This window comes from Cyprinus carpio, chromosome B9 (assembly GCF_018340385.1).
Source record: "Cyprinus carpio isolate SPL01 chromosome B9, ASM1834038v1, whole genome shotgun sequence".
NCBI lineage: Eukaryota > Metazoa > Chordata > Actinopteri > Cypriniformes > Cyprinidae > Cyprinus > Cyprinus carpio.
In genome coordinates, this window is record NC_056605.1 from 32,104,611 (window position 1) to 32,130,073 (window position 25,463).

The 25,463-nt window shown below is 36.7% G+C and overlaps 1 protein-coding gene and 1 long non-coding RNA gene across 2 annotated transcripts in view; both read left to right on the forward strand.

Annotated features, from left to right (window-relative positions):
- Positions 1-1,999: 1,999 nt before the first annotated feature.
- Positions 2,000-25,463, forward strand: part of LOC109083327 — a 76,503-nt gene continuing 53,039 nt past the window's right edge. The window contains exon 1 of the long non-coding RNA XR_006155674.1: positions 2,000-2,071. This is a non-coding gene — a long non-coding RNA (uncharacterized LOC109083327). The remainder of the gene's footprint in view (positions 2,072-25,463) is intronic.
- LOC109047769 (NLR family CARD domain-containing protein 3-like) lies at positions 15,791-22,457 on the forward strand. The gene is given in 4 exon segments (XM_042731935.1): positions 15,791-15,916; positions 16,810-16,942; positions 17,917-18,030; positions 20,519-22,457. Coding segments are annotated over 3 exon segments (2,166 nt in total). The 5' UTR covers positions 15,791-15,916; positions 16,810-16,829.

The following is a 25,463-nucleotide window of genomic DNA, read 5'->3' on the forward strand; positions in this document are numbered from 1 at the left end:
GCTAGCATTTTATTCAGACTAAAACCCCTTTAATTAGCGTGAGAAAGTTTTTTTTTTCGAGTGGCTTCTGCACATAATAATAATAATAATACCGCTGCAGACGCGTTTCACAGCATTAAGGTTATCGATTCAAAGCGCAGAAATTCAGATCGTACAGAAAGTAGGTCAGAGGTCATTCACAGGAGATCATCTCCGAAAAGTCGAACGAAGCATTTTGGCCAATCACAGAGCTGCAGTAGATTTCTGGTGCAAGCGTCCGGTTCAGGAGGTCGCCATTCTTCTGCTGATCATGAATCGCACAGAGGTAAGTGATTTTTAAGCATTTATGGTTTATATTTAGATATAATGTTAGCATTCCCAGCATGTGAAACATTAGTCTAAGCGGTCTCTGGTGTTTGTTTTAAAGTATATTTGGTGTAAAAGTAGCATCACCATGTCTATACGGGACGCAACAGCTTGAAGTGATAAAGCGGCCTGTAAAGAGCTCGGACTGTCAGAAATAGATCAGGAATCCATTTGCTGTTGGAGATTTCACATTCAGTGTAGACACTATCACTGATTATAATCAACAGCTTCTACTGTGTTCAGTCTGGACAAGGTGTAAGCGTCATAACTCCAGGGACGGATTAACGCAGGGGTCTACTGGACACGTACTCGGGGAACTAGACCAGAGGGACCCGCCGAAACACTGCTCCTCCCGGAACACGATTTCAGTCATGACACCTCAGATTTCTGAGCCAAATGGATTTTGAATGCAATTTCCCAAAGACAAAAAAGAAAAAGAAAGCTAATATGAGGCAGAACGCACGTTTGCTGTTCTGTGGTGAATTCTCTCTTCATAAACAACAATGTACAGCTGTGCATACAATGTAAGAGATTCATTTCACAACTGCTTCAGTGATTATAATTAGAGTTTTTGAGACTGAAGTCAATGATAATGTTCTTGACTTTGATGATTGATTCTTTGCTCTCTTTCTGTACAGTGAAACGGTTATAATTGGTAACTTACAATGTTTTGACTAATTCATGTTAAATACAAAGTCAGTCGTATTAAATATATTTTATGACATGGTTAATTTGTGGTTACCATAGTTTAAGTATGTAGTTTTAGTTTTTTGCTTTTTAACTTTTAAAACCATAGTTAATTTTTAAGGGTATGTTAAGCTTAACTGTTAAAATCATTTGTGAATGAAGTTTAAGCAAACAGCACAAAAAACATATAACTCTTTAATGTTTTATTATTTTGTTGTGTGTGAATAAATGTGCATATTTATAATAAATTACAACAATGATCTACCAAGTGTCAGGGGATCATCAACTGGATAATGAATTTGATATATAGTCCATATAGTCCATTGATAAGGTAAGTTTAAATGTTGTTGTTACGTTACACATAGGTCCGTTGACCATTTTAACAATGTCCTTACTACATTTCTGTGTCCATGGAAGGTCTGAGAGCTCATGGATTACATCAAAAAATTATCATAATTTTTGTTCTCAAAGGGATTGTTTTATTTTATAGGGATATTTTATTATTAGGTGAAAATTGTCATAATTTACTCACCCTCATGTCATTCCAAATCTTTTTCATTCCTTCATGAATCCAGAAAAAATGATCAGAGATTCCAAGAAAATATTAAGCAGCACAACCATTTCCAACACTGATATTAAGAGAATCAAATCAGTATATTAGAATGATTTCTGAAGGATCATGTGACACTGAAGACTGGAGTGATGACTGGAGAAAATTCAGCTGCGCATCACAGAAATAAATTATATTTTAAAGTATATTGATTTCTGAAGGATTAAAAAAGCATTATTTTAAATGGTAATATTTCATAATATGAGAACTTTTTTTTTCTCCACATAATTTTTATTAATGTTCTTCACCAGAACCATTGTATTATGCTTTATAAATGAGCATTATGTTAAGTATTAAAACATTGTCTTGATCAAACTTTATGGTCAGTACAGGGTCAGAGGTGATTTTTATTTATTTACGTTTAATGTTCTCAGTTGGTGGCACAGGGAGAAGCAGTTTCATTTCAGGAAAAAGTGTCCACAATCAAAGGTATGTAAAGAAAGTATTGTGTAGCAGACATATCTACTATGTAGCCTTGTGCTTTATTCTCCAAATGCTTGTTTGAACCAACTAATTGCTTCAGAATTAACTTGTGATGCTTCATGTTGTAGAATAGAAGGACTGTGGAGAGATGTGTGGACTGCAGTGACCAAACGGGACTAGTTTTTATGTTATGTGTATGTAAATTAATGTTTACTTCAGATGTTATCTGCAGTGTTTACGGTCTTTTGGGGCAGTATAAGCGATATATTTAAACCGCTTAGGTGGGTGTGTCTGCTGCGCACTGACGACACAGGTAACGATCCATGAACATAATTATTCAGGAATTATTAAACATGAACGTATTAGTATCAGAAATGGATTTGAATATATTACCAAAGAATAAAACAATTATGTTGTTAATGTTGCTCTATAATGAAATGAAAAGCTTAACTTACTATATTGGAAATAAAGCTTTATGTCTTTAAATCCGTACTGTATATAGTCAGTTATTTCTCTGAATAAATTCAGATTTTAGAATGAGCACTTTGTCGTTGTTTTATATGCTGAGGTCGTGTCCGTCTGATGTTTATCATGTTCATGATGTTCGCTACTGTAATGAACGTAGGTTCTTAATAAGTAGGGGAAACTCCCGACATTTAAAAAATAACCGTTTACATGCCTAGGGTGTTTGCATTGTAATAATGTACAGAAATACTTCAGATTTAAAAATGCTGACTTGTTAGGTGATGTTTTCTCATTAAAATCGTACAATTTCCTATTAATTCAATAGAACGTTTATGCACACTAGGGATTACCAATATGGCGGCGCGGCGGCTTCACTTTCATGACGTCATGAGCAATCCAGTTCTATATTATAGATCAGTGGTGCGTACACTGTAAGACCGAACAGTAAAGGTTTGATAAATAAAATGGGTTGTAATAACTTAAACATTTTAAAAAGTTCATTAGTCTCAAATTTTCTGCGTCATGTGTACATTTTTTTTATTTTTGAGTTTACAGTGTACACTGTAAGACCGAAATTTGAAGGTTTAACGCGATCCCGCCTGACGTCACATCCATGTGCATTCAACTTACATGCTCATCTGCGCTCTGAGAGAGAGTTCAACATTTTGGTCCGCTTGCCTGCGCGCTTGGTTTTTTTTTTTTTTGTCGACAGGTGAGAAATATAGCGAAACCAGGGTTTCATATGCGGCAGCCTTCTGTGATCACTCCTGAGATGACACGCGCTGTAGCACCTCGCAAAAGAATTCACGAAGATCATCGGGCAAAAGTTTTACTCTGTTTTGACCACGCCTGTCTGGTCGTATATCGATTTTATTTCGGGACACGTTTTTACGTTGATCTGGTAAGTCATTTATTAACTTGCTATTTTACCGTCGTTTCATAACAATATATGTGCAATACTCTAGTTGTCTTGAAAGTGGATTTATTTTATGCCTGTACAAGTAAAGGTGAAATGTGCAGACGCAAACTAGCAATACAGGTACTCAGCTATCTTAAGATTGCTTCAGGCCTCGAACAACAAAGACAGAATTATAGATGAAGTTCAGATGACTGACAAAAATCTTGTCCTGATCACAAAGTTTAATGCACAGCACTTTGCGGCGCTAAGAGATCGTCAGTTAATGAAATCCTGAAAACGATGGCCTGCTCTTAAATTAGAGTCGCAGGTACAGATATTTTCTTTATTATAACTATTCAAGATCTTTACATTTAATTGTTTGTTGTGGTTGTGTTGAATGTTCAAAATGTGTAAGTTTCTTTTTTTTGTGAGTTTTTTACAGATCTGTGCTGAGTTTCACCCTAAAGAATGGTTTCTTTTGCTCAACTGGACCAACATACCCCCCGGCTTCAGAGCCGTTTCGGAAAAAAGCTTCTGAACTCCTTGATCAGCTCTTCAGGATTTATGACCTCCAGCTCAGTTGGTTACAATTCTTAATGCCTGGTAAAGGTGCTTTAGGTGCTTAATTATCTGTAGTTGAACTCTAATGGTTGGTTCATGAATAGTGTTGTGAGGCTATACTGATTAGCATCCGTACTGAATTATTCATTTATTTTTTTCTGACAATGAAAGGATGAAGTTGATGTCCATGTTCAAGATGTGGGACGTAAGTGTGCATATTCAGCAGTGTCTATAGTTTATTAAAATAATCGCCGTCACATGTGAACACACCTATGATCTGATTGTGATTAATAGATGTGCAGGTTGTGATTGCGTTTGCCTTTTTTGGACTGTCCTGGTATTTGACTGCAGGTTTGGTGTCAGCTTTAAGAAAGATTTTAGTAATGGGTAATTGTTTGTCTTGTTGTCTTTAGGTGGAGCAGTCTGATGAACCGAACATCAGTGATGTACCACTTGGGCTCCTCCTAAGCTATCACACATCATCAGATGCACATTTTTTTTCTGCCCAGAGAGGATTGCAGTTTCTGATTGAGGGTAACATTGTTATTGAGTCCTCCACACTGGCTGATGCATTCGTCATTCTCTTTGCACTTACATACACCCTGCACCTTAACTATCCAAAACAATTGCTCAACACATTTGACTTCGTCCAAAAGGTCTTGATGGGTCTTGAGGATGGAAAGTTGAGGCCTAGAGTTCTGAGTCTGAAAAATGACCTGTTAGCAGTAGTGTAAGCACATTTGTTTTTCTTGCTGTAAAACATCGAACAGATGGGTTTTATAGATATTGTTCCTGAAGTTTTAATGAAGTTGAATGAAGTCCTGTTTTGTACATTTTTATACTTGTGTAATATGTTTGTGTATCTAATACATATATTTGTATTGACAAATATTCTAAATGTGTCCTATGGTGTGACAACAAACAATGTGGAAAAAAATCATTATAAATAGTTCAATCTCTTTAATGGTATTTGTAACTTTCTCATGCTATTTGTTTAATTGTTATTTCTAAATCTTTGCAATGTCACACCATAGGACATATTTACAAATATAATACACAGGTAATTTTAAAATTGTGGAATGGTGTGGTTGCATTAGGCATCTGCACATAGGGTTAACTGCAAGTTAAATAAAGGCTTCCTTGCAGCAGACAATTGCACACTGCCGTACTGTTTTGTATATTAAACCTCTTACAGAATTGTTGTATATTATAGTAGTTGTAATGTTAAATGTTTGTTGAAGGACTGAATGTTCACAGAGGATACTTGCACATTGGTGTGACTGAGAGATTCTGTATCTGTTTACATTGCAGTGCACAAACTTCAGCTTTATTTTGTATACGTAACAAAACACTAAAGATAAGCTTTGTATTATACTTGTAATATTTGTAATACGTGTTACACTTCATACATCTGTATTTTATCATTTCAATTTGTTACAGTTAAATGTTTTAGAAAACTTATAGTAATCCTGGATGTTGAATGACGTCGAGGCAATTTGGGAAAGTTTACACATGGCACATTCATGTGTCTCGAGTATTTTGTGTTTGTTTACATTGCAATAATATGAGATATTACAAAATATTTTAAGAACGTCATATTTGGTTAATAAACAAGTTACTTGCACTGAAGTCTCTCTGTGGTTATTTTGCCATATTCAAAATTTTAAGTTTTAAATTATAGGAGGATTATAAATCTAGGACTGTGTGAGAGTCCCCAATTAATGTAAAAAAAAAAAAAGTAAAAATGAACACTTTGGATTGTAAGAATGCAAATATTTCATTTTAAAACTACTGAAAATGTTCAAGTTATCCGTACCCAATATAAATATGTACTATAAACTCAAAATACCTAGTTAAAAACATGGTAACAGACACTTAAAAATATATTTTTATTGAACTTGAGTTAAGTGAACTTGTCGGGTTGTACAGAATCTATTCCTCGATTCAGAGGCGTTGGGAATTGAGAGTCGATTGCAAAGGTTGGAATCAATTCCATTAAGGGGAATCGACTCCTCTTTAAGATTTTTTTTTTTTTTTTTTTTTTTTTTTTTTTTACACAAACCCTAACCCTAACCTGTAGCCGATTTAGTTTAGGTTATTTTTTGCACATAAGATTTAAAATGTCTTTCTTTTATCTGACTCGCTGTTTTCTTTATATGATTGTTCTTTCATTGTAGCTCATAGTCTTCCCAAACAAAAACTGGATCAAAAGCTAATTGAGTTCATAATCAAGGACATGCAGCCACTATCTGTTGTGGAGGATAAAGGTTTTCGAGCATTCGTGAATACACTTGATCCAAAGTACAGGATTCCATGCAGACAAACAACAAAACAACTAATTTTGGAAAGATATTCAAAAGAAAAACAAGCTCTGAAGGACCAGCTCACTGTACGTCTGAGTAACTTTTTTCCTGTTTGTCATTATTTCCCCTCTATTTCAATATGCTGTTTTGTTTTGTTAAATGGCTATATTCATAATTTGATTAATCATTTAGTAATCACCACATACTGATAAATGTACAAATGACAGAATTCTTATTTATCAACATGACAAACAGCAGTGACAGTCAGCTGTGACTACATGTGACCTGCTCCATAATTTTGAGTTGTTTTGGCCCAGAAACATTTTTATTTTCATTAAAATTTGAGTCGTTTTGGCTAATCGTTCTAATGACTATTATGATTGATTCCTAAATACAATCATTATTTTTAAATTAATTTCTTGAAAACCTAAATGTGTTTCTGTGTCAAAGTGGCTCAAAATGATGGAGCGGGTTAAAATTGTTTTTACATTCATTTATTTTCAGGCTGTACAAAGTGTCTGTCTCACAACTGACCTGTGGACATCTGTTGCAATGGAATCATATATTTCTGTGACAGCACATTACATTTCTGATGATTTCTCTCTGCAGTCCAAATTACTGGAGGTCGAAAGGTAAAATATATATTTTTAACTGGTAAAAAATGTATTTCTGCAATCCCGGAGTAAAAATGCAGAGTAAACTACTGTGTATTCTAATGATTATTAGTTTTTTTTTTTGTAAAAAATATATTTCTGCAATCCCGGAGTAAAAATGCAGAGTAAACTACTGTGTGATGTTTGTTTAAACAGAGAAATTCAGATTTAACAGTCAGGAAACTATGTGCATAATACATAATCTGGTATGTGTTTTTTTTTTTTTTTTTTTGGATGTGGAGGTAGAGATGATGCTGTTGCTATACACCTCCGCAGTATCCTTCTGGAGTGGGGTCTTCAGGACAAAGTTTTTTTGTGTAACTACAGACAACGGAGCAAATGTGGTTGCAGCAGTAAAAAAAAAAATGATCATGAGACATCCGCCATGCTTTGCACACACTCTCAATCTTATTGTAAAAGACAGTCTTGCTGCAGACACTGAACTTGATGACTTGAGATCCAAAGTGAGGAGAGTGGTAGGATTTTTTTAGATCCAGCTGCACAGCAAAGAAGAAGCTAGACAACTTGCAAAAAGACTTGAAAATGCCCCAACTGCGCCTTCTCCAGGAAGTTGAAACTAGATGGAATTCCACTTATTTAATGCTAGAGAGGTTTTTTAACCTCCGGGAACCCCTCTCTGCAGCAATGAGCAACATGGACCTACCCATGTTTTTCCCCCAGGACTGGACTGCAATGGTTGATGCAACTGAGGTGACCATACTTTGTATCATATTGTATAGATAGGCTTTGTTTGTGGGGCTTGTTTACAATAAAACCTTTATTTAACCTTAATTTTAAACAAAGTTTGTTTTATCACCTGTTTTTGTATAGGTCCTGAGACCATTCCTGGAGGTGACAGAGGAAATGTCTGCTGAAAGCCACGTCACATCTACATTAATTGTCTCGGTGCACAACTTGCAGAAGCTGACTGGAAGTATGGCAAACACTTATGCTCCAGAGTCTGTTGGTCAGAGGCTAGCTAGCTCTTTAAACAAGCACCTGACCAAAAGATGTGTGGCGACTATGAATCAACTAGGTTTGTATAGATTAGTTATATACTGAGAGATATACTGAAATTAATCAATTTATAACTAAAGTTAACTTGGCAAATGTACAACTTATTTCTTGCAGTGTCAATGTTGCTGGATCCTCGATTTAAAAAAGTAGCATTCGGCATGGATACAAATGCAGACAACGCTGTTCAAGCGTTGACATCCGAGGCCGGCCAGCTTAATGCAGAATATCAACCGGAGGCAACGACTTCTGTTTCACTGCGCATACAACAAACTGGGGCTAGCTGTGTGTGGTCTGATTTTGATTTGAAGGTTAGATTTTGTCATCAGATTCTTGGACAAACTGTTAATTAGGGTGTGTGTAATGAGATCTTGCGATATTAAAATGTGGCAAGTTTTCTCTTCAAGTGAAAAAGCTGTCCCGCGACATCACCATGACAAAGCATGAAAAATTAGCATAGAATATGCCACTGCTACGTTTACATTACATTACGGTGTCCACTGCAGCACTGCCTCTTTTTTCTTCTTTTATTAAGACTTTTTTTTATAGAATTGAAAACCTAATTCAGTTTGATATCGGTCGCTTCAATTGTAAACTGTTTTAAACGTCTGCTCTGCTCATCCAGCACGAGCTGCTGATATCAAAGCTATCTTAGGCTGGGCTGTGTGGGTATAACACCTCTTAGCTCTTGTCTCTGTTTGCACTTTGAATATTGAGAGAGTTCTTTTGATTATGGTTGCATTTATTGTTTGCATTTAATAAGACTAAGAAAAAAAAACTGAATAAAACAGAATTTTTATTTCTATGTTCAATTTGTGGAAAGGAGTTAATTTTAGGAGGTCAAACGTGCAGCCTCAGTCAGAAGTTCTGGAAGCTCAGAATTCATGTACAGTAAGGTCTGAAGCGACTCGTGTGAAATCTTACAGGAGAGAAGCCAGTCAGAGTTTGTGGCAAAAGTTTGTGCTTGAAAAACGCCTTGGATAATTCAGTGCTTATATATTGTCTTTCAAAGTGCATAGAATTTGATAATTCATACATTCGGTGTCCAAAAGTAGAACTGAAATGAAATGAAAATTCATTACAAGATGATTAGTTATAACATTTCAAAATGTACCTGCAGAATATTTTTCCAGTCATTAATTTTTATCATTGAGGATTTCTTAAAAATACAGCAAAAAGCTTCTCTTCGTTCTTGTGAACCCAATCTCGTGTCTCGTGAGCTAAGTGTCTCGTCACACACCCCTACTGTTAATAAATGAGAAAATTAGAAGTGTGTTTTCTTTTTCTCCCTCCTGAATTCAGGGGATTAATAGCATTTTTGGCAAGTTACACTGGTTTTTGAAAAACAACCACGTACAGAGGAGACTGACGCTATCAGTGACTACGTTTACATGGGCAGCAGTAATCTAATTATTGACCTTATTCTGAATAAGACAATATTCTGATTAAGGTGTTTACATGAGTTGCTTTTAGATTATTCTGTTCATGTTCCCGTTTTACATGTTACAGATCGATTAATGGCACACGTCATTACGTCTCCATGCCATGCAGTACAACGTTCCTTCCAGAATTATCAACATACAGTTTGTCTTCGTTATGGTACTATAAACAGATTTTTTTTGCTGTTTCATTTTCGAATTTTACGAAAGCTTCAAGTGCAGTTTATTACCCCAAAGCAAAGAATGAGTCACTTCGTCATCGTATTAACAACATTAATAGTTAGATTAAGGAGTGTACATGTCTGTAATGCAGTCCGATAATGCGACTAAAATAGGAATACTCCACGTCTTAATTCGATTTGTGTTTACTTCGATTATGATTTTAGCTGGATTAAGGTAATTAGAAATCACTGTTTACATGGTAGTTTCTTAATCAGAGTATTGTTTTAGGCTAATCAGGTTAATATCGGAGTATTGTTGTCCATGTAAACATAGTGTTTTTAATTATGTTCCATAGAGAAGAGGCACCACTATATTCTCTCTCTCTCTCTCTCTCTCTCTCTCTCTCTCTCTCTCTCTCTCTCTCTCTCTCTCTCTCTCTCTCTCTCTCTCAGGTAAAACAGCAAATAAACACCAGCGATACCTTCACTGAAGTGAAATTGTACCTCTCACAGCCAAATGTTGTGAGAGGTACAACTCCCTTCAACAAAGCATTTTTTGTGTGATTTGTCTTGTAATGAGTCAAAAGACAAGATGTCACAAATGATCAAAGTGTATTTGTTAAACAAGCAATAAATAATTACACAGTTAAATACAGCTGAAAACCACATTACAAAAATGACACAAAATAGCAGAAATATCAAACTACTCTCATTTTCTAATTGGCATTCATGGGTAACCAATCAAACCTTATTCCAGGAACAGGAACTGGCTCCAGAAACTTCTTCAGTACTCCAAATGTGTACCTGAGTTCAGGAGGGTTGCTCAAGTTCAGTCCATATATCAGTCCCAGCAACATGGTTTTGCATACTGTAAACTGCTAAGGTCCTGAAGAACTTTATCTTCCAACACTTCAACATCTGCTGGACTGTCTTCAATGATGCACCTTTGCTCAAGTTCGGTTCATTTTTGATCACCTCCTGAGCAACGTCTGTATCCTAGAAGTATTTAAAAGGATGGAGTACTCAAATTCTTCTGTATTAACTTTAACAAAGCATGTATCAACCTTGAACAAAAAAATTAAAATAAAACTCACCATATACTCCATACTGCTAGGGTCTTCATTTGGATACTTCAATTTCATTAGTCTGAAGATGCAAACAACAAAATTTTAGCCTTTAAATTTTTTTCTAAAAATTATAAGTAAACAATGTCATTCATCTGTTTTCCTTATGGGAAATACAGGCAAGCAGTTCAAGATGGGATTCTAACAAACATTACAGTGGAAAATATAGTACTGGGTCAGATCAGCACAGAAAGCCACTGTCCTGCAGAGTTTTTTTAGCAATCTTCCCAAATTAAAGGGATAGTTCACCCAAAAATGAAAATTCTATTATTAAACTGCTCAACCTTCATGTCCTTCTAAACCCGCAAGATCTTCGGTCATCTTCAGAACACAAATTAAGATATTTCCGAGACGCTTTTTTTATGAAATCCGAGAGCTTTCTGACCCTGCACGGTGAGCAACACAAACTGGAATTATTTTCCCAGACCCAGAGAAATCACATCGTAGTAAGACATAATGTAGACCCAGAGTCGTAGTAAGGACGAACACGCATGCACTGAGCCTTGTTTACATGCAGAGGAAAGAAATGTTCATGCCTCTTGTTACTCTCCATAATGGCGGAATATGTGATTTGGTGGAGAATAATTGTTTGAATAAAATTGCTATTTTTTTTTTTTTTTTCTTGCACAAAAAAGTATTCTTGTAGCTTTGTTAAAGTGTGGTTGAACCATTGATGTCACACGGACTGTTTTAATGATGTTCTTACTACGACTCTGGGTCTGGGAATATTTCAGTTGCATTGCAGCCTTTATGGAGGTTCAGAAAGCTCTCGCATTTTCATAAAAATATCATCATTTCTGATCTGAAGATGAATGATGGTCTTACGGGTTTGAAATGACATGAGGGTGAGTAATTAATGACATGTTTATTTTTGGATGATCTAGCCATTTAAACACACCTGAAGCAGCTAATCAAGGTTCTTACTAGAAGTTCCAGGCAGGTGTGTTAGAGCTAAACTCCACCGAACACTGGCTCTCCTAGAGCAGGTCTGGACACCCCTGCCTTGCATCAAGATAAATTGTTTTTGGGAGGCTAATGCATTCGTAATCTGTCAGTTTATAGTAAAACCACATATTTTGTATTTAATGTATTAATACTCCTAATCTTATTATATCTGTCTTTTTTTTGTTAATTTCCATAATAATTTGTTTTTGGTATGTCAGTTTATAGTAAAACCACATATGGGCACCAAGAGGATTTAATTATTTGTCCAAACACTCTTCTTCAGTATGCAAACATCTTCGTAAGTTTTGCAGTGCGGATCCACTTTGTGAACGCGACTGCTGTGACTGTTGACGTACGACGCTGCTGACATGTTCTCTGGTGCACCCAATAACAAAGAAAACACGTCAGCAGTGTCATACGTCAGCGGCGTCACTGCAGTGTTGTGAATGCGCTCACAACAGACCCGGAAGAGAAGAAAATTATGAATAAAGTAGTTTTTGTTATTTTTGGAGCAAAATGTATTTTCGATGCTTCAAAAAATTCTAACGACCCTCTGATGTCACATGGACTACTTTGAAGATGTTTTTATTACCTTTCTGGACGTGGACAGTATACCGTACATACATTTTCAATGGAGGGACAGAAAGCTCTCGGACTAAATCTAAAATATCTTAAACTGTGTTCTGAAGATGAACGGAGGACTTACGGGTTTGGAACGAGATGAGGGTGAGTCATTAATGACAAAATTTTCATTTTTTGGCTGAACTACCCCTTAAAATGTGCTGGCTAGATTCACTTATAATACTTCGTCATTAAAACTCAACTAGGATTTATGAAATCATGGCCACGAATTAACATCGTAGTAATGAATAAATCTAGCTCACGAATTCTTAATTTGGGTGGGAATTAATTATTAATTCATAGTTTAGCAGTTCTCACTATGTAAACTTTCGCACCGTTTAAAACGTTATAAAATAAAACGTAATTAAAATATCGGTACTCACCGTCTGATTGCTGTCCACGTCGTCCATCTTTAATTAGTGTTGATCCAGTAAAAAAACTAGGGTCCTAGAACTGCAGCCTCCGGTTGTGCAGGAATACCCTTCTCCTGCCGGTGTCATGAGAAATCGAGTCCGCTTTAGTGGAGCCCATTCAATAGATATACAGAATAAAGGCTAAGATGTCCTAACCGCGGAGTTTCGGACGTCACCAACCGGATCCCATCTCGTCACAGACGAGCTTTCCTGGCTGGCTCTCTGTTGTACCTGGGATGAGTGATCAAGATCTTTCCATCCCCGTTTGCTGACATTCCTGCCCCTAGTTCATGACCACAGCTACCTTCCCGTCCGCTTCCATGGTCTTGTGGACTAACCTTACCTTACAGAGCAACAACATGCAACAGAAGCTCAATAAAACCGTCCTTTTCAAAGTGCATTAGCCCTTTTTTATCTCTGTCCTACACAGTAGTGTAGTTCTCTCTCTACAGGGTGGGGATTTCAACATGCAGCATTTCTTTATGTGTATTTGTAAAGGGGAATCTTGTACCTATTTTTTATTGCAAATGTCACCTTTATACATAGTTGTAAAAATAGAGACTTTTGTGTAATTATTCCATATTTTGTGTAGTCATTCTATATCAGAACCCCTGACGTACAATCCAATAGTCTGCAAGAAACTTCAGAGTGTTACCTTTCATTTGAGGCCAGGATTATGTTTCTACACCAAGAGGTTGCCACACAGTAAGCCTTTTATTGTCAGTATGCATTTTGGGTATCCAAAAGTCCTGTGGGGAGTTTCCATAGGGCATTTGACAAAACACATGAGCATACCTTGGCAAATAAATGGTCTAAAGTACTCTCTCTTTTCATTCTATATTGATCTGCTTCTGCACACAGCTTCACAAGACCTGCTGCTTGGGCTCAGTTGTGTTTCTAAAGTCATATCAAGAGACCTAGAAGCTGAAATGTGGTCAGTTGAGAAAAAACAATATTCTAGCCTCTATAACTCTGTGTCAGTACTTCACACATTATTCTTTGTTTCCTAAGAATCTACAGGGTCTCAGCTTTCTAAAGAGGTCAGTTAAAATAAACGACAGGGTTATCAGCTAATAATTCTATTATAAAAGTGTATATATTGATATATATGCCTGAATATATATCTATATAATGTTGCCATTCTGTACACTGAGTTTTTAGTAGCCTTTACATTTGATTTAACATAAATACCTTTTTGGGTGTATACTTCAAGCACCTATCTGTTCTGTCAATGTTATTTTCAATGGAAGTCCATGGTTATCATTATAAGTATGCGTGTCATAAGTACATCTCATGGTGTATAACAAACCAAACAGTTTTCGGTAAAAAATTGAGCAAGTTATGGTTATTTTAAAAAGTAACATTCACATTAAAACAATGTTAGGAGTGAGCGAGCTGATGTCATGAGATGTGTCACCAGTGCGGACGAGACATGTAGCCTTTATTCATTATATCTATTAGTGTTTTCTGACTCCTTATAATGTTTTCTGAATTTTATTTTGTGTTTTAGAATTATAATAGTAATATTCATATTAGAAAAGTGTATATATATATATATTTTTTGTTTCAATTTTGTTCTATGTTTTTTAGATATTTGATTTGTGTTTGTTTTTTGTGGTTTTTTGGGATTGTGGTGTGTTTTGATTTTCAAAACTCTGTAAATGCAATGAGAACTCGGTCCAAACATGAATAATACAGCATTTTAAGAAAACAGTTACAGCTGTTTTCATGAATGTGTCATTTATGAACTGTAATCTACAAATAATCAAACAATATTAAATATAACTGTCTGTATAATTTGTGTTCTTTTATTAATTTGTAGTGCTTTTTTGTGTGTTTTTATGCAGAGCTAGGCCAATTGAACACAACAAACTTTTACTTTTTTATTAGCCACGCATATTAAATTCATTAAAAGTGAAGCTACAAAACTGACCCAAGATCAGTTAAAAGCATATCAGACACTGACCAGCTTTAAATTCCAGCTGCGCAGATGGGAACGGTGTCACACTGCTTTTCTATGACATTAGTGAAGTAATTTACTCTATTTACTTTCATGAAGTTTAATGAGAAACCACAGGAAACAAATGGATAAAGACTGAGAGTCAGTGTTCAGTGTTCAGAAATGTCTCCTCTATTTGTCTGGTGTTCTGTGGAGGGAAGTGTTGTGTTCATCTCTGTGTGTTTCTGAATGTGTTTCTTCATCTGTTTGCTCTCATTGTTTTGAACTCTGCTGTGTGTTGATCAGATCCGTCCCAAACATGGCTGCGATGTGCTCATTGTCAAACTCCAAAATTAGTTTGTTTTTCATTCTTAAAAAATGCCATTGTTTTATCTGAAAAAAGGTTAATAACGTTATTACAAAATATTAAGTTTGTATGTTTTTCTCATTAGATCAGATAATTTAAGCTGTTATATGGTCATGTTATTTCGTGCCCCTCAGATGTTACAGTGTGTCACACCTATGGGGCATGTTGTCACATTTCACTTCCATTATTTAGGGTAAGATGTGTGAAAGTTATGTAAATAAATAAATAAAATTACACTCTGAACCCCATGTGGATTTACACAAACTGAGGAATTCCAGAAGTGTTAGTATGGTGTTGTGCTAATGTTATTATTAATGTTGAAATACCAAAGACCATACACAAAGAAATGAAAACATAGAGATCCAGCTTGGAAAAAACTAAAGCAAAGTGTCCATTAAAATGCAATAGTGGCAGAAGAGAGATGATGAGATACAGACAAACAGAATATATTACTATATTCAAATCAATCAAAATATATATTTACTAGACTGGAGTTAGGACATACACTTAAAGACACAAATTGTTATGAATAAAATAAGCACAGATACATTTGATATATGTAGTTGAAATGTATATCAATTGCAAAAAGCTTTAATTTAAAAAGAATTGAACTGAAGAAATCATAACTAAAATTTGAAGGAAGTGGGTAGGAATTAACAGTATTTTTTTCATGAGATCAGTAGAATGTAATTGAGGACGCGTTATGTCACACACTCCAGTGCAGCAGGTGGCGCTAAACACATTTAACGAGAGACTGACAGCAGACAAATGAAAGCTGACAAATGGGCGGGGTTTGTATGTTGTTGACACCTGAGGTCTCTTGCGCATGCGCGGTCTGCATCACGAGGATACGCCTTTGTGTTGAAATCGAAAGTAAAGTCTCAATACTTACCGAATGTAACTTCACATTTCGAAGACTTAAAAACTGGCATAAAAATCCCATTACGGTAAGTTCAGTTATAAGCTTTTGATTTCATGTCATATTATTGTACAATGTTTTCGTTTTCGCATTGTTTTCATACTAAACTCGATCTTTAAACCATTGTAGTGAGTTGTGACGCATGTAAAATCGCATGATCGGAAGTTCATCTTCAGGATTATAATAATATCAAGATCTAGGGATTCTTTTAGTTGAGATAAATTTACGGATTCTTTACAAATGAATATGCAAAGGTGGGCGTTCAAGTTGAATGATAAGCAGGATTTTATTTTTGGCAGGTGTTACAGTTTAACATGGGTCCAAAGTCCTCAGTTCCGCGTTATTTGTCTTATTTTCCACAAAACAACAACCCAGTGAGGAAAAACAGTGTTAGCTGATCAATTCTTAATTGCTGACCTGCTGCTGAATTTCATCTGAAAATAAGCAGAAATGAACCTGGACATCAGATTATAGAACGAACGAGTTTTAAAAGGAAAGAAAAGCTCAAATATGAGGCCTGTTTGAGTGACAGATGGAATATATTTGATATTTCTGATCTCTACAGATTATTGTTTTTGTTTTATTTATTTTAAATTTTAACCAAACTATGTTACAGAATTTTCACTAGGAGAATTTTGAATAGTGTAAATTTGTGGGAAATGGGCATCTGATGACCCCTTTAAGCTTTTCTCCTTTCTCTGGAAGGAACAGACGCATGTTTGCTGACACATGATCACACACTGATCTCCTGAAATATATATTTCAGACTGTGACTGAAGTGTAGAGCTGATGATTTTATCATCCTCCTCATCACAATTCTCTGAATTATTTAAAGTGTAATGGATATTCTGTTACATAATAATAATTGAAGCATTAATGGATATATTGTCATGTATGATTAGTTAAGTGTTTCATATATGATTCTCGTGTCAGTCTGTCATTATGGAGATCAGAGAGAGATCTTCATCTCCAGATCACACCAGAGAGTCTCTGAAGAGCAACAGATCCATGAATCCTCCTGAATCCAGTGATGATCCAGTGACCTCTGACCCCAGGTGAGATCAGATGATTGATCTTCAGTGACCTCTGACCTCAGTGAGATAAATCCTCCTGAATCCAGTGATCAGGTGAGATATGATCCAGTGACCTCTGACCTCAGGTGAGATATGATCCAGTGACCTCTGACCTCAGGTGAGAGATGATCCAGTATTAGACTCGACAGACTGTACAAGAGACGTTTACGGCACTGCAGCGCATTATTGAGGCAGAAAAACTGAAACAAGTGGAGGAAAAAACCCACAAAATAATGAACAAATGTTTTGTGCCTTTGTACGTCAGAATCAGAATGCAAAAAACATGATTTTCATTTTTACAGAATACCGTCATCGAAGACACACTTTGAAGCGAAACAGACGTTTATGATTTCAAGCATTAAAGAGACAGACTGCACTGATGAATAAAGCATGAATTTGATGTAGTACAATAGATCTACATAATATTCAAACATGAAGTTCATAGAGGAGATACTGTATTAGCCCTACAGTTATGGCATATAGTGATATTTAAACCTGAAGCATGTACATAGACTAGACAGTAGTAGCAGTAGGTTCTAGTGTTTTATCATGAAGAACAGTTAATAACACACTTACCCAGAAGTGCAGCTCAGAATCAGTATAGAGTTGTTTGGCTGCTTTATAATAGTCTTGTAGAGCTTTTCTTTCGTACAGACACTGGGTTTTTCCTCAAGATAAATGTAATTTGAACTATTTGTTTGGATGCTTGACCCCTGTATGACCGAGAGTGCGGGTCAGAAAACCTCACAGCATTGCTAAGAGTTTGTTTATTAGTGGAAGACAAACTGTCTTCTGCCGGCACACCACCATTCACACATGTGGAGAAGCGTCCGGATCAGATGATCATGATGTAAATGTGTTTTGGCGTCACATCTGACTGATGCTGCAGATTCTCACTTTCTCTCATCATCACTGTTTACAGCTAAAGAGTGTGATATTTCTGTGTGTTTTCTCAGGATCTGCAGTCAGAGATCTTCATCTCCTGATCACAGCTGTGTGTCTCTGAAGAGTGATAGATCCATGTATGATCCTCCTGAACTCAGTGATGAAGCAGTGACCTCTGACCCCAGGTGAGGATAATCATGTGGTGATGATTGAAGTGCTTTATGGGAGTCAGAAACACACTCAATACACACAGACACTCGACACAATGAGCACACGAGCTCCTACATTAACAAACTTCAGGAGCGCAATGAAAACTTGATAAATATGAATGAAATGTCTGAAAATATCTAATAATGTGTCTAAACAAAGCAAAAAACTTTATCCATGATGTGGGACTTTTAATTATAAACAAACAGGAATACAGCAGACTCATATTTTGAAATGCCTGCTTTTCTATTGCCGGCTGCTCCTTCAGAAAGATGAGGGAGATTGACCCTGATGCTTCTGTATCTTGGAGAGCAATTGAGGAATCTATTGTGTATCCATATAATTTGAAGCATCTTGTTTTTTCTGGGGTTCCGCTTAGGCAGTGTAAATCTAGGTTTGGCCCCATTGTAATCCATCTCCTATCCACATGGAGGGATGTTGAAAGACGTTTAGAACTAGTTACAATATGGCATAAGCATTCACCAATTTTCCACAACAATAATCTTTTGTCAGGCAATAATCCATTCCATTGTCCGCAATGGACTCATCATAAAGTAAACACTCCGGGAGAGATCTATGATGATAATGGTTTACAATCCTTCCAGAATCTTAAAACTCAATATAATCTGCCAGGCACTTCCTTTTTTATGTATTTGCGCATTAGATCGGCCCTACGGGCATATGGGGTGCCCTGGAACTCTCAACTGCTTATTCACCCTTTGCACAAACTAATCCTTCCCTCTGAGGAATCTCCCTCCTCTGCTTCAGTCATCTATCTTTTTCTTCTTGAGCATTCATATAAACCTTTATCTATTACAACTGTTTGGGCTAAGAATATTAATGAGGATGTACATGTTTTATTTTCGGATCAGATATGGGGAATGTTTAAACTGTCTTCTAAAAACCCTAACCACCAAATGATTCATTGGAAATTGCTGCATAGGGTTTACTTGACTCCAATGAAACGTTTTCAATTCATATGAATCTGTCTTCTTCTCCTAAGTGCAATCTCTGTTCACAAGGATCTTCAGGCACATTTTTGCATTTTTTTGGGAGTGCCCCTCTCTCTCTCCTTTTTGGACTCTTCTCTCACAGGACCTTTCTTATTTGTTGGGTACTGAGATTTGTTTGACTCCATGCCATTTTTTCATGAATGACTTTTGGGACCTTACCTTGTCCGTCCAACAAAGATGTTTACTGTTAGCTGCTCTCACTGCAGCAAAAAAATTGCTAGTCAACCGCTGGAATCCTCCTCACACAATGGACAGACGAACCTGGGCGGTATATTTGTTGGACATTATCTCGATGGAACTCTCAACTTCTCGTATACATGGGTCTAATGTGAAAACTGTTAATTTATGGCATTCATCTTTTAATGTTGTGTCATATTTTCTAAAATCTTTGTAAATATTATTTTATTGCATTTTATGTATTAATATTATTTAATTTATTTTTATTATTATTATTTATTTTACTTGTATTTATTTATTATTTTTCTTCTCTACTCTTAAGTCTACCAGGGGTGGGATGGGTTGGGATGGGTTCTAAATTTGCACAATTGCTTTTTGCTTGATACTACTGTTCACAGAAGAAAATTCAATAAACAGTTGTTAACAAAAAAAGAAAGATGAGGGAAATAAAATATGCATCTTACAACCATCTAACATGTTACGATATCCACAGCATGAAGTACAGACTGTTATAATTCATCAGCTGTCAATCACAAGCGATCATCTGTAATAAATGTGCTCTAGTCACTGATTGTGAACTGCTGTGAAAACACAAGCCTGTAGAAGAGCAACAGTACCACGGTTTTACTCTGAATGTGCAGCCTTTTGAAGTTTATTGATCACTTTAGACTGTATCGTGATTCTCCACATTTAAGAGAGTAAAGAGTAATAATGATGATGTTTGTTCTGCAGTGTAAGATGTTGAAGACTCTGTGAGGAGCTTGTTTTATTGGCTCTTGTGCTCCTGAACACACTTCACTGTTCACACACATCTAGTGTTTGCTGCAGATGAGAGTAAAATGCTCACACTGTCGAGTCCTGACAGAGAGATGAGTTATGATTTTATTCCTGATTTCACCTCAGATCTGTGGATAAAAGTTCAGTGATGGAAAATGAATTTGATCTCAATGTCCAGATAAAAGAAACTCACTGTGTAACAGAGTCTCTGCTGTCAGCTTGAGGAGGAGCTTTTGGTTTCTTCCTCATTTCTTAAAGCTCTCAGTGAGTTTGTTCTTTCCTCGTCACCTTTAGCTGCTCGCTGGAGGATTGTGAGACTCTTTTCCTTTTCTTTACACTTTCCTGCTTTTCTGTGAAGCTCCTTTGGAACAATGTGCATTACACAAAGAGTTAAACAGAACAACAAACTGAAATTATACTGAAAATACAAGACATCTCTGTCAGTTTAGATGTTAATTTAATTTTATATTTTTAATCTGTTGTTCTTGTGATATTTCAGCAGAGCAGATGGAGAGCGAAGCATCTCTGGAGGAGTCTCCTCTGTCTTCTGTCTGAACAACACGAGCGTTACAGCGTCTCTGAATAAACATGATCAAGCAGTGAATGATGAACTACAGAGAGTCAAAGAGCAGCACAAAACCAGCATGAAGAACAAGTATGAGAGATTATGTGAGGGACTGAAACTCCAGGAGAATGAGAGGCTCCTGAACAGCATCTACACACAGCTCTACATCATAGAGGGAGAGAGAGAAGGAGTGAATGAAGAACATGAGGTTTTACAGATGGAGAAAACAGCCAGAACAAAACACTCACAAGACACTCCAATCTACTGCAATGACATATTTAAAGCCTCAGCTGAAGCAGGATCTGAGGAGAAGAAGAAGAAAATCAAGACTGTTCTTACTAAAGGCATCGCTGGAATCGGAAAAACCGTCTCTGTGCAGAAGTTCATTCTGGACTGGGCCGAGGGAAAAGCTAATCAGGATGTAGATTTCATGTTTGTGCTTGCATTTCGAGAGCTGAACTTGATCCGAGATCATCAGTACAGTCTTCACAGACTTCTGCTGGACTTTCATCCTGAACTTCAAGATCTGGACTCAGAGATTTATGAGGAGTGTAAAGTTGTGTTCATCTTTGATGGTCTGGATGAAAGCAGAATCACACTGATGTTTTCAGACGCTCAGAAAGTTTGTGATGTGACTGAGACTTCATCAGTGGCTGGGTTGATGTCAAAGCTCATGAAAGGAGAGCTGCTTCCCTCTGCTCTCATCTGGATCACCTCCAGACCAGCAGCAGCCAATCAGATCCCCTCCGAATACATCCACCGTCTGACAGAAATTCAGGGATTCAATGAGCCTCAGAAGGAGGAATATTTCAGGAAGAGAATCAGTGATGAGCATCAAGCCAGCAGAATCATCTCACACATCAGAAGAGCAAGAGGCCTCCACATTATGTGCCACATCCCCGTCTTCTGCTGGATATCATCCACTGTGCTTCAGAAGCTCCTGGCAGAAGATCTGAGAGCAGAAATCCCTCAAACTCTGACTGAAATGTACATCCACTTCCTGCTGATTCAGATCAACATGAGGAAGCAGAAGTATGAAGAGAGAGATCCAGAGAAACTCCTGCCGTCCGACAGAGAAGTGATTGTGAAACTTGCTGAAGTGGCTTTCAAACAGCTGATGAAGGGCAATGTGATGTTCTATGAGGAGGACCTGATTGAGAGCGGCATAGACGTCACTGACGCCTCAGTGTATTCTGGGATTTGCACTGAGATCTTTAAGCAGGAATCTGTGATTCATCAGAAGAAAGTCTACAGCTTCATTCATCTGAGCGTTCAGGAGTTTCTCGCTGCTTTCTATCTGTTTTACTGCCATTTAACAAAGAACATGGAGCCACTGCGTGAATTCAGATTATACACTATGTGATTCAGATTATACAGATCTGATGATGACTCTCTGTATGATCTAACATCAGCAGTAGATAAAGCTCTTGAGAGTAAGAATGGACGTCTGGATCTGTTCCTGCGGTTCCTGCTGGGCGTCTCACTGGAGTCCAATCAGAGACTCTTACAGGATCTACTGACACACACAGAGAACAGCTCAGAGAGCATCGCAGAAACCACAGAGTACATTAAAGACAAGATCAAACATGAAGTTCATTATCGTCCTCTCTCAGCTGATCAGTCCATCAATCTGTTCCTCTGTCTGCTGGAAGTGAAAGATCAGACTCTGTTCAGAGAGATTCAGGAGTTTGTGAAATCAGACAAACCACTCAAGAGAAAACTCTCTCCTGCTCACTGCTCATGGACAATCTCCTACATGCTTCAGATATCAGAGGAGCCGCTGGATGAACTGAACCCCAAGAAATACAACACATCATCTGAGGGGAGAAGAAGACTGATACCAGCTGTGATCAACTGCAGAAAAGCTGTGTGAGTGTTTCATCATGAACTAAACTATCATATTTAATAATGAATCTGACACCTTTAAAATAAATGTTCCTGAATGAGAGCTTTTCTCCTGAATAACACGGCCAGAATCTTAAAGGAGTCACGACAGGTGTTTTTAATACAGTAGATATTAGAGTAAAGCGTCTGTTAGCGCCGCGGGTAAAACAACCCCGTCACATGAGAAACTCGTTCATTAAATCAGCAGCAGCTGCAGCAAAGAGACGCTCCACACATTGATCAGTAAAGCTGACGTTGAGAAATTTTCACTTGTGCTTGAAGTGTGCTTAGCTCTTTACTGTACAGTACTAGATATTATTTTAGATTATTATACATTTAAATAGGTCTGCATTATTAAATATGACATTGAGACATTTTCACTTGTGCTTGAAGTGTGAATGTGAATATTATGAGTGATATAGGTCTAGTTTTCTAACACCTATTTTACTCTGTCAGCATTGTGAACACATTAATGTCACAAATAAAAGATTAAAACTTACATTTCAGCAGGTCACCACACGTACATGAATTATTCACACAAAAACAAGCTGAGAGTTTGTCATTTAATGAGATCTGTGTTAAATATCCATTTACATGTCAGCCTTTTTTATGAAAATGACTTTTGCAAAACTCAGATGTGACGCATTTTCTGTGAATGACTACAGAACAAGCCCTGATTCACAACATTAGTGTCCAAACACAGAAATAAAACTAGGTCTATATATCAGATCAGGATCTGAAGACTATAAATAAACACAAATCCAGCTCTAGAGCATCAGATCTCACAGTCAGCTCAAAACAATGATGTGCAGGACACCACTGATGATCTTTATGATTGTGAAGGAGAGGAATGAAGAGCTTCTCTCTTGTGAACACGCTGCTGGAAAAGATTCTTCTGTGTGTTTCAGGGAAAAGTTCATCAGTAGTTTTAGTGGCTCGAGCGCGCGCTCAACAATGTCAGAGACACGGGTTCAGATCCACAACAAACCTGCTCCTTCTCATTTACTCATTTATCTGCTGATTTCTCTTGAATTAATGCAGAGATTTGTGTGAATTCTGCAGTTTCTGAAACACCTTGATTGATGTTTCACCTCGATTCATTCAGTATATAAATCCATGCACTGAACAGGTGACACTTTTAATGCTCTGATGTGAAGTAAACCAGCTTTTCTTGATTTTATGGCAAGAATACAGTGAAATACGGTCTAAATATGATGCAGTGCTGTGTAGCGTACAGTAAAACCATAAGCAGGATGTGTAGTTCAAAAAATATAAAGTATTCAAAACATGGAAATAAAATGTCTAACATGTACTAACACTCACGAGAGCTCGCGTAGTAGAGGAGTGTTCCGCAGTCACATGTGTTCTGTTTTCTGGACGTTCGGCGCGTCCTCTTTTGGGAAAGTATCCTTGATTTGAAATATTCGATATTCACGATATTTTTCAAATGTTTTACATCGTCGTCAAAATTATGCTGATATTATCACTAATATTCTATATATCGCCCAGACCCACTGCAATACATTGAGGTGTGAAGTACTATCTGCCACACATTTACACTAAGTGATGAATAATATCTCACAGTGTAGGTGATCTCAGGTTTTTATATCCTTGAGTGATGGAGAGAACACACACACACACACACACACACACACACACACACACACGACACCAGCACACCACTGCTCTGTACATATTAATCAAAAATAACACTATAAAGCTCTGCTGTGTAATGAAAGTTGTGATTAAACAGAGTTTGAATGAATGTCTACATAAGGCAGAACAGTTTGGTTAAGCAGGTATTTTTTGTTTTTAAATGAAGGCTTTAAATGTTTTATGATCATTTTTTTTTTTTTTTTTTTTTTTTTTTTTGTTCTTTGACATTTGAAATCCTCAGTTTAAATGTCATTTTTTACCAAGATTTGTACTTTCTCTTTACTACTGGACTTCACAGCTAAACTGATCTGATCTGAGAGAGTGAGAAGAGTGTGTCATTGGTTCTCTACAGGTTGAGTACGTTGTGACGTCCACAGATGAAGGTTGTTCTGCTCTGACTTCAGCTCTGAGATCAAACTCCCTCACACCTGAGAGAACTGAATCTGTTTTGGAATATAATCTAGGAGACTCAGGAGTGAAGCGTCTCTGTGCTGGACTGGAAGGATCCTCACTGTAAACTGGAGAAACTGTGGTACGATATATATGACACACCTGTAAAATATTGTGAAGTGAAAAACAAAATCACCCAGAAAGCCAGAAAACACTCAGATCAGGGTTGCCAGGTTTTCACAACAAATCCTGCCCAGTTGCTTCTCAAAACAGAAGACAAAGAATCGCCTGCGATTTTAAAATCGATTTTGTGTAGATTGTCATTGTATTACGGCTCTGTGTAGTAAATGCCGCTCCACCTGAACGAGTGTTGCCAACTCCATTCAAATAAATGTAATTTTACTGTGCTTCTCTGTATCTGATTTAATAACCGATAAAATAACTGATGAAAATGTAGCCTACTATTATTTCATCCTTCCAAACAAAATTTACACTTCAAAAAGCTGCAGTGACAGATTTAACTTTTAATTCTGATAACCTTTGAATCGTTTAATGCACACTTAGCCTACTTAAAGAAAAGAAAATAACACATTTTTTTTTTTTTATCATCATCATCATCATTATTATTAGTATTACTTTTCATTCATTCCTTCATTTGGTCTTATCAGGTCTGCTCAAGGGCTTTTACGTTTAGGCTACTTTTATCCAGAGAAAACTGCACTGCATTTAACATACAGGCCTACATTTCTCGATCGAACCCATGATTCTGATGAGCAACATTTTACACATTTCTTTAATAAAAGTTTATAAATAATCAAAAGATAAACAAATACGTTTTTTTTGTTGTTGTTTAGAATTTTAAATGAGCTCAAAATATGATCAAGTAAGTGTGATGTGATTTAAATGATTATTGCAGTAAGCCCTACAGGAGGCGCTACTGGCTTTTGTA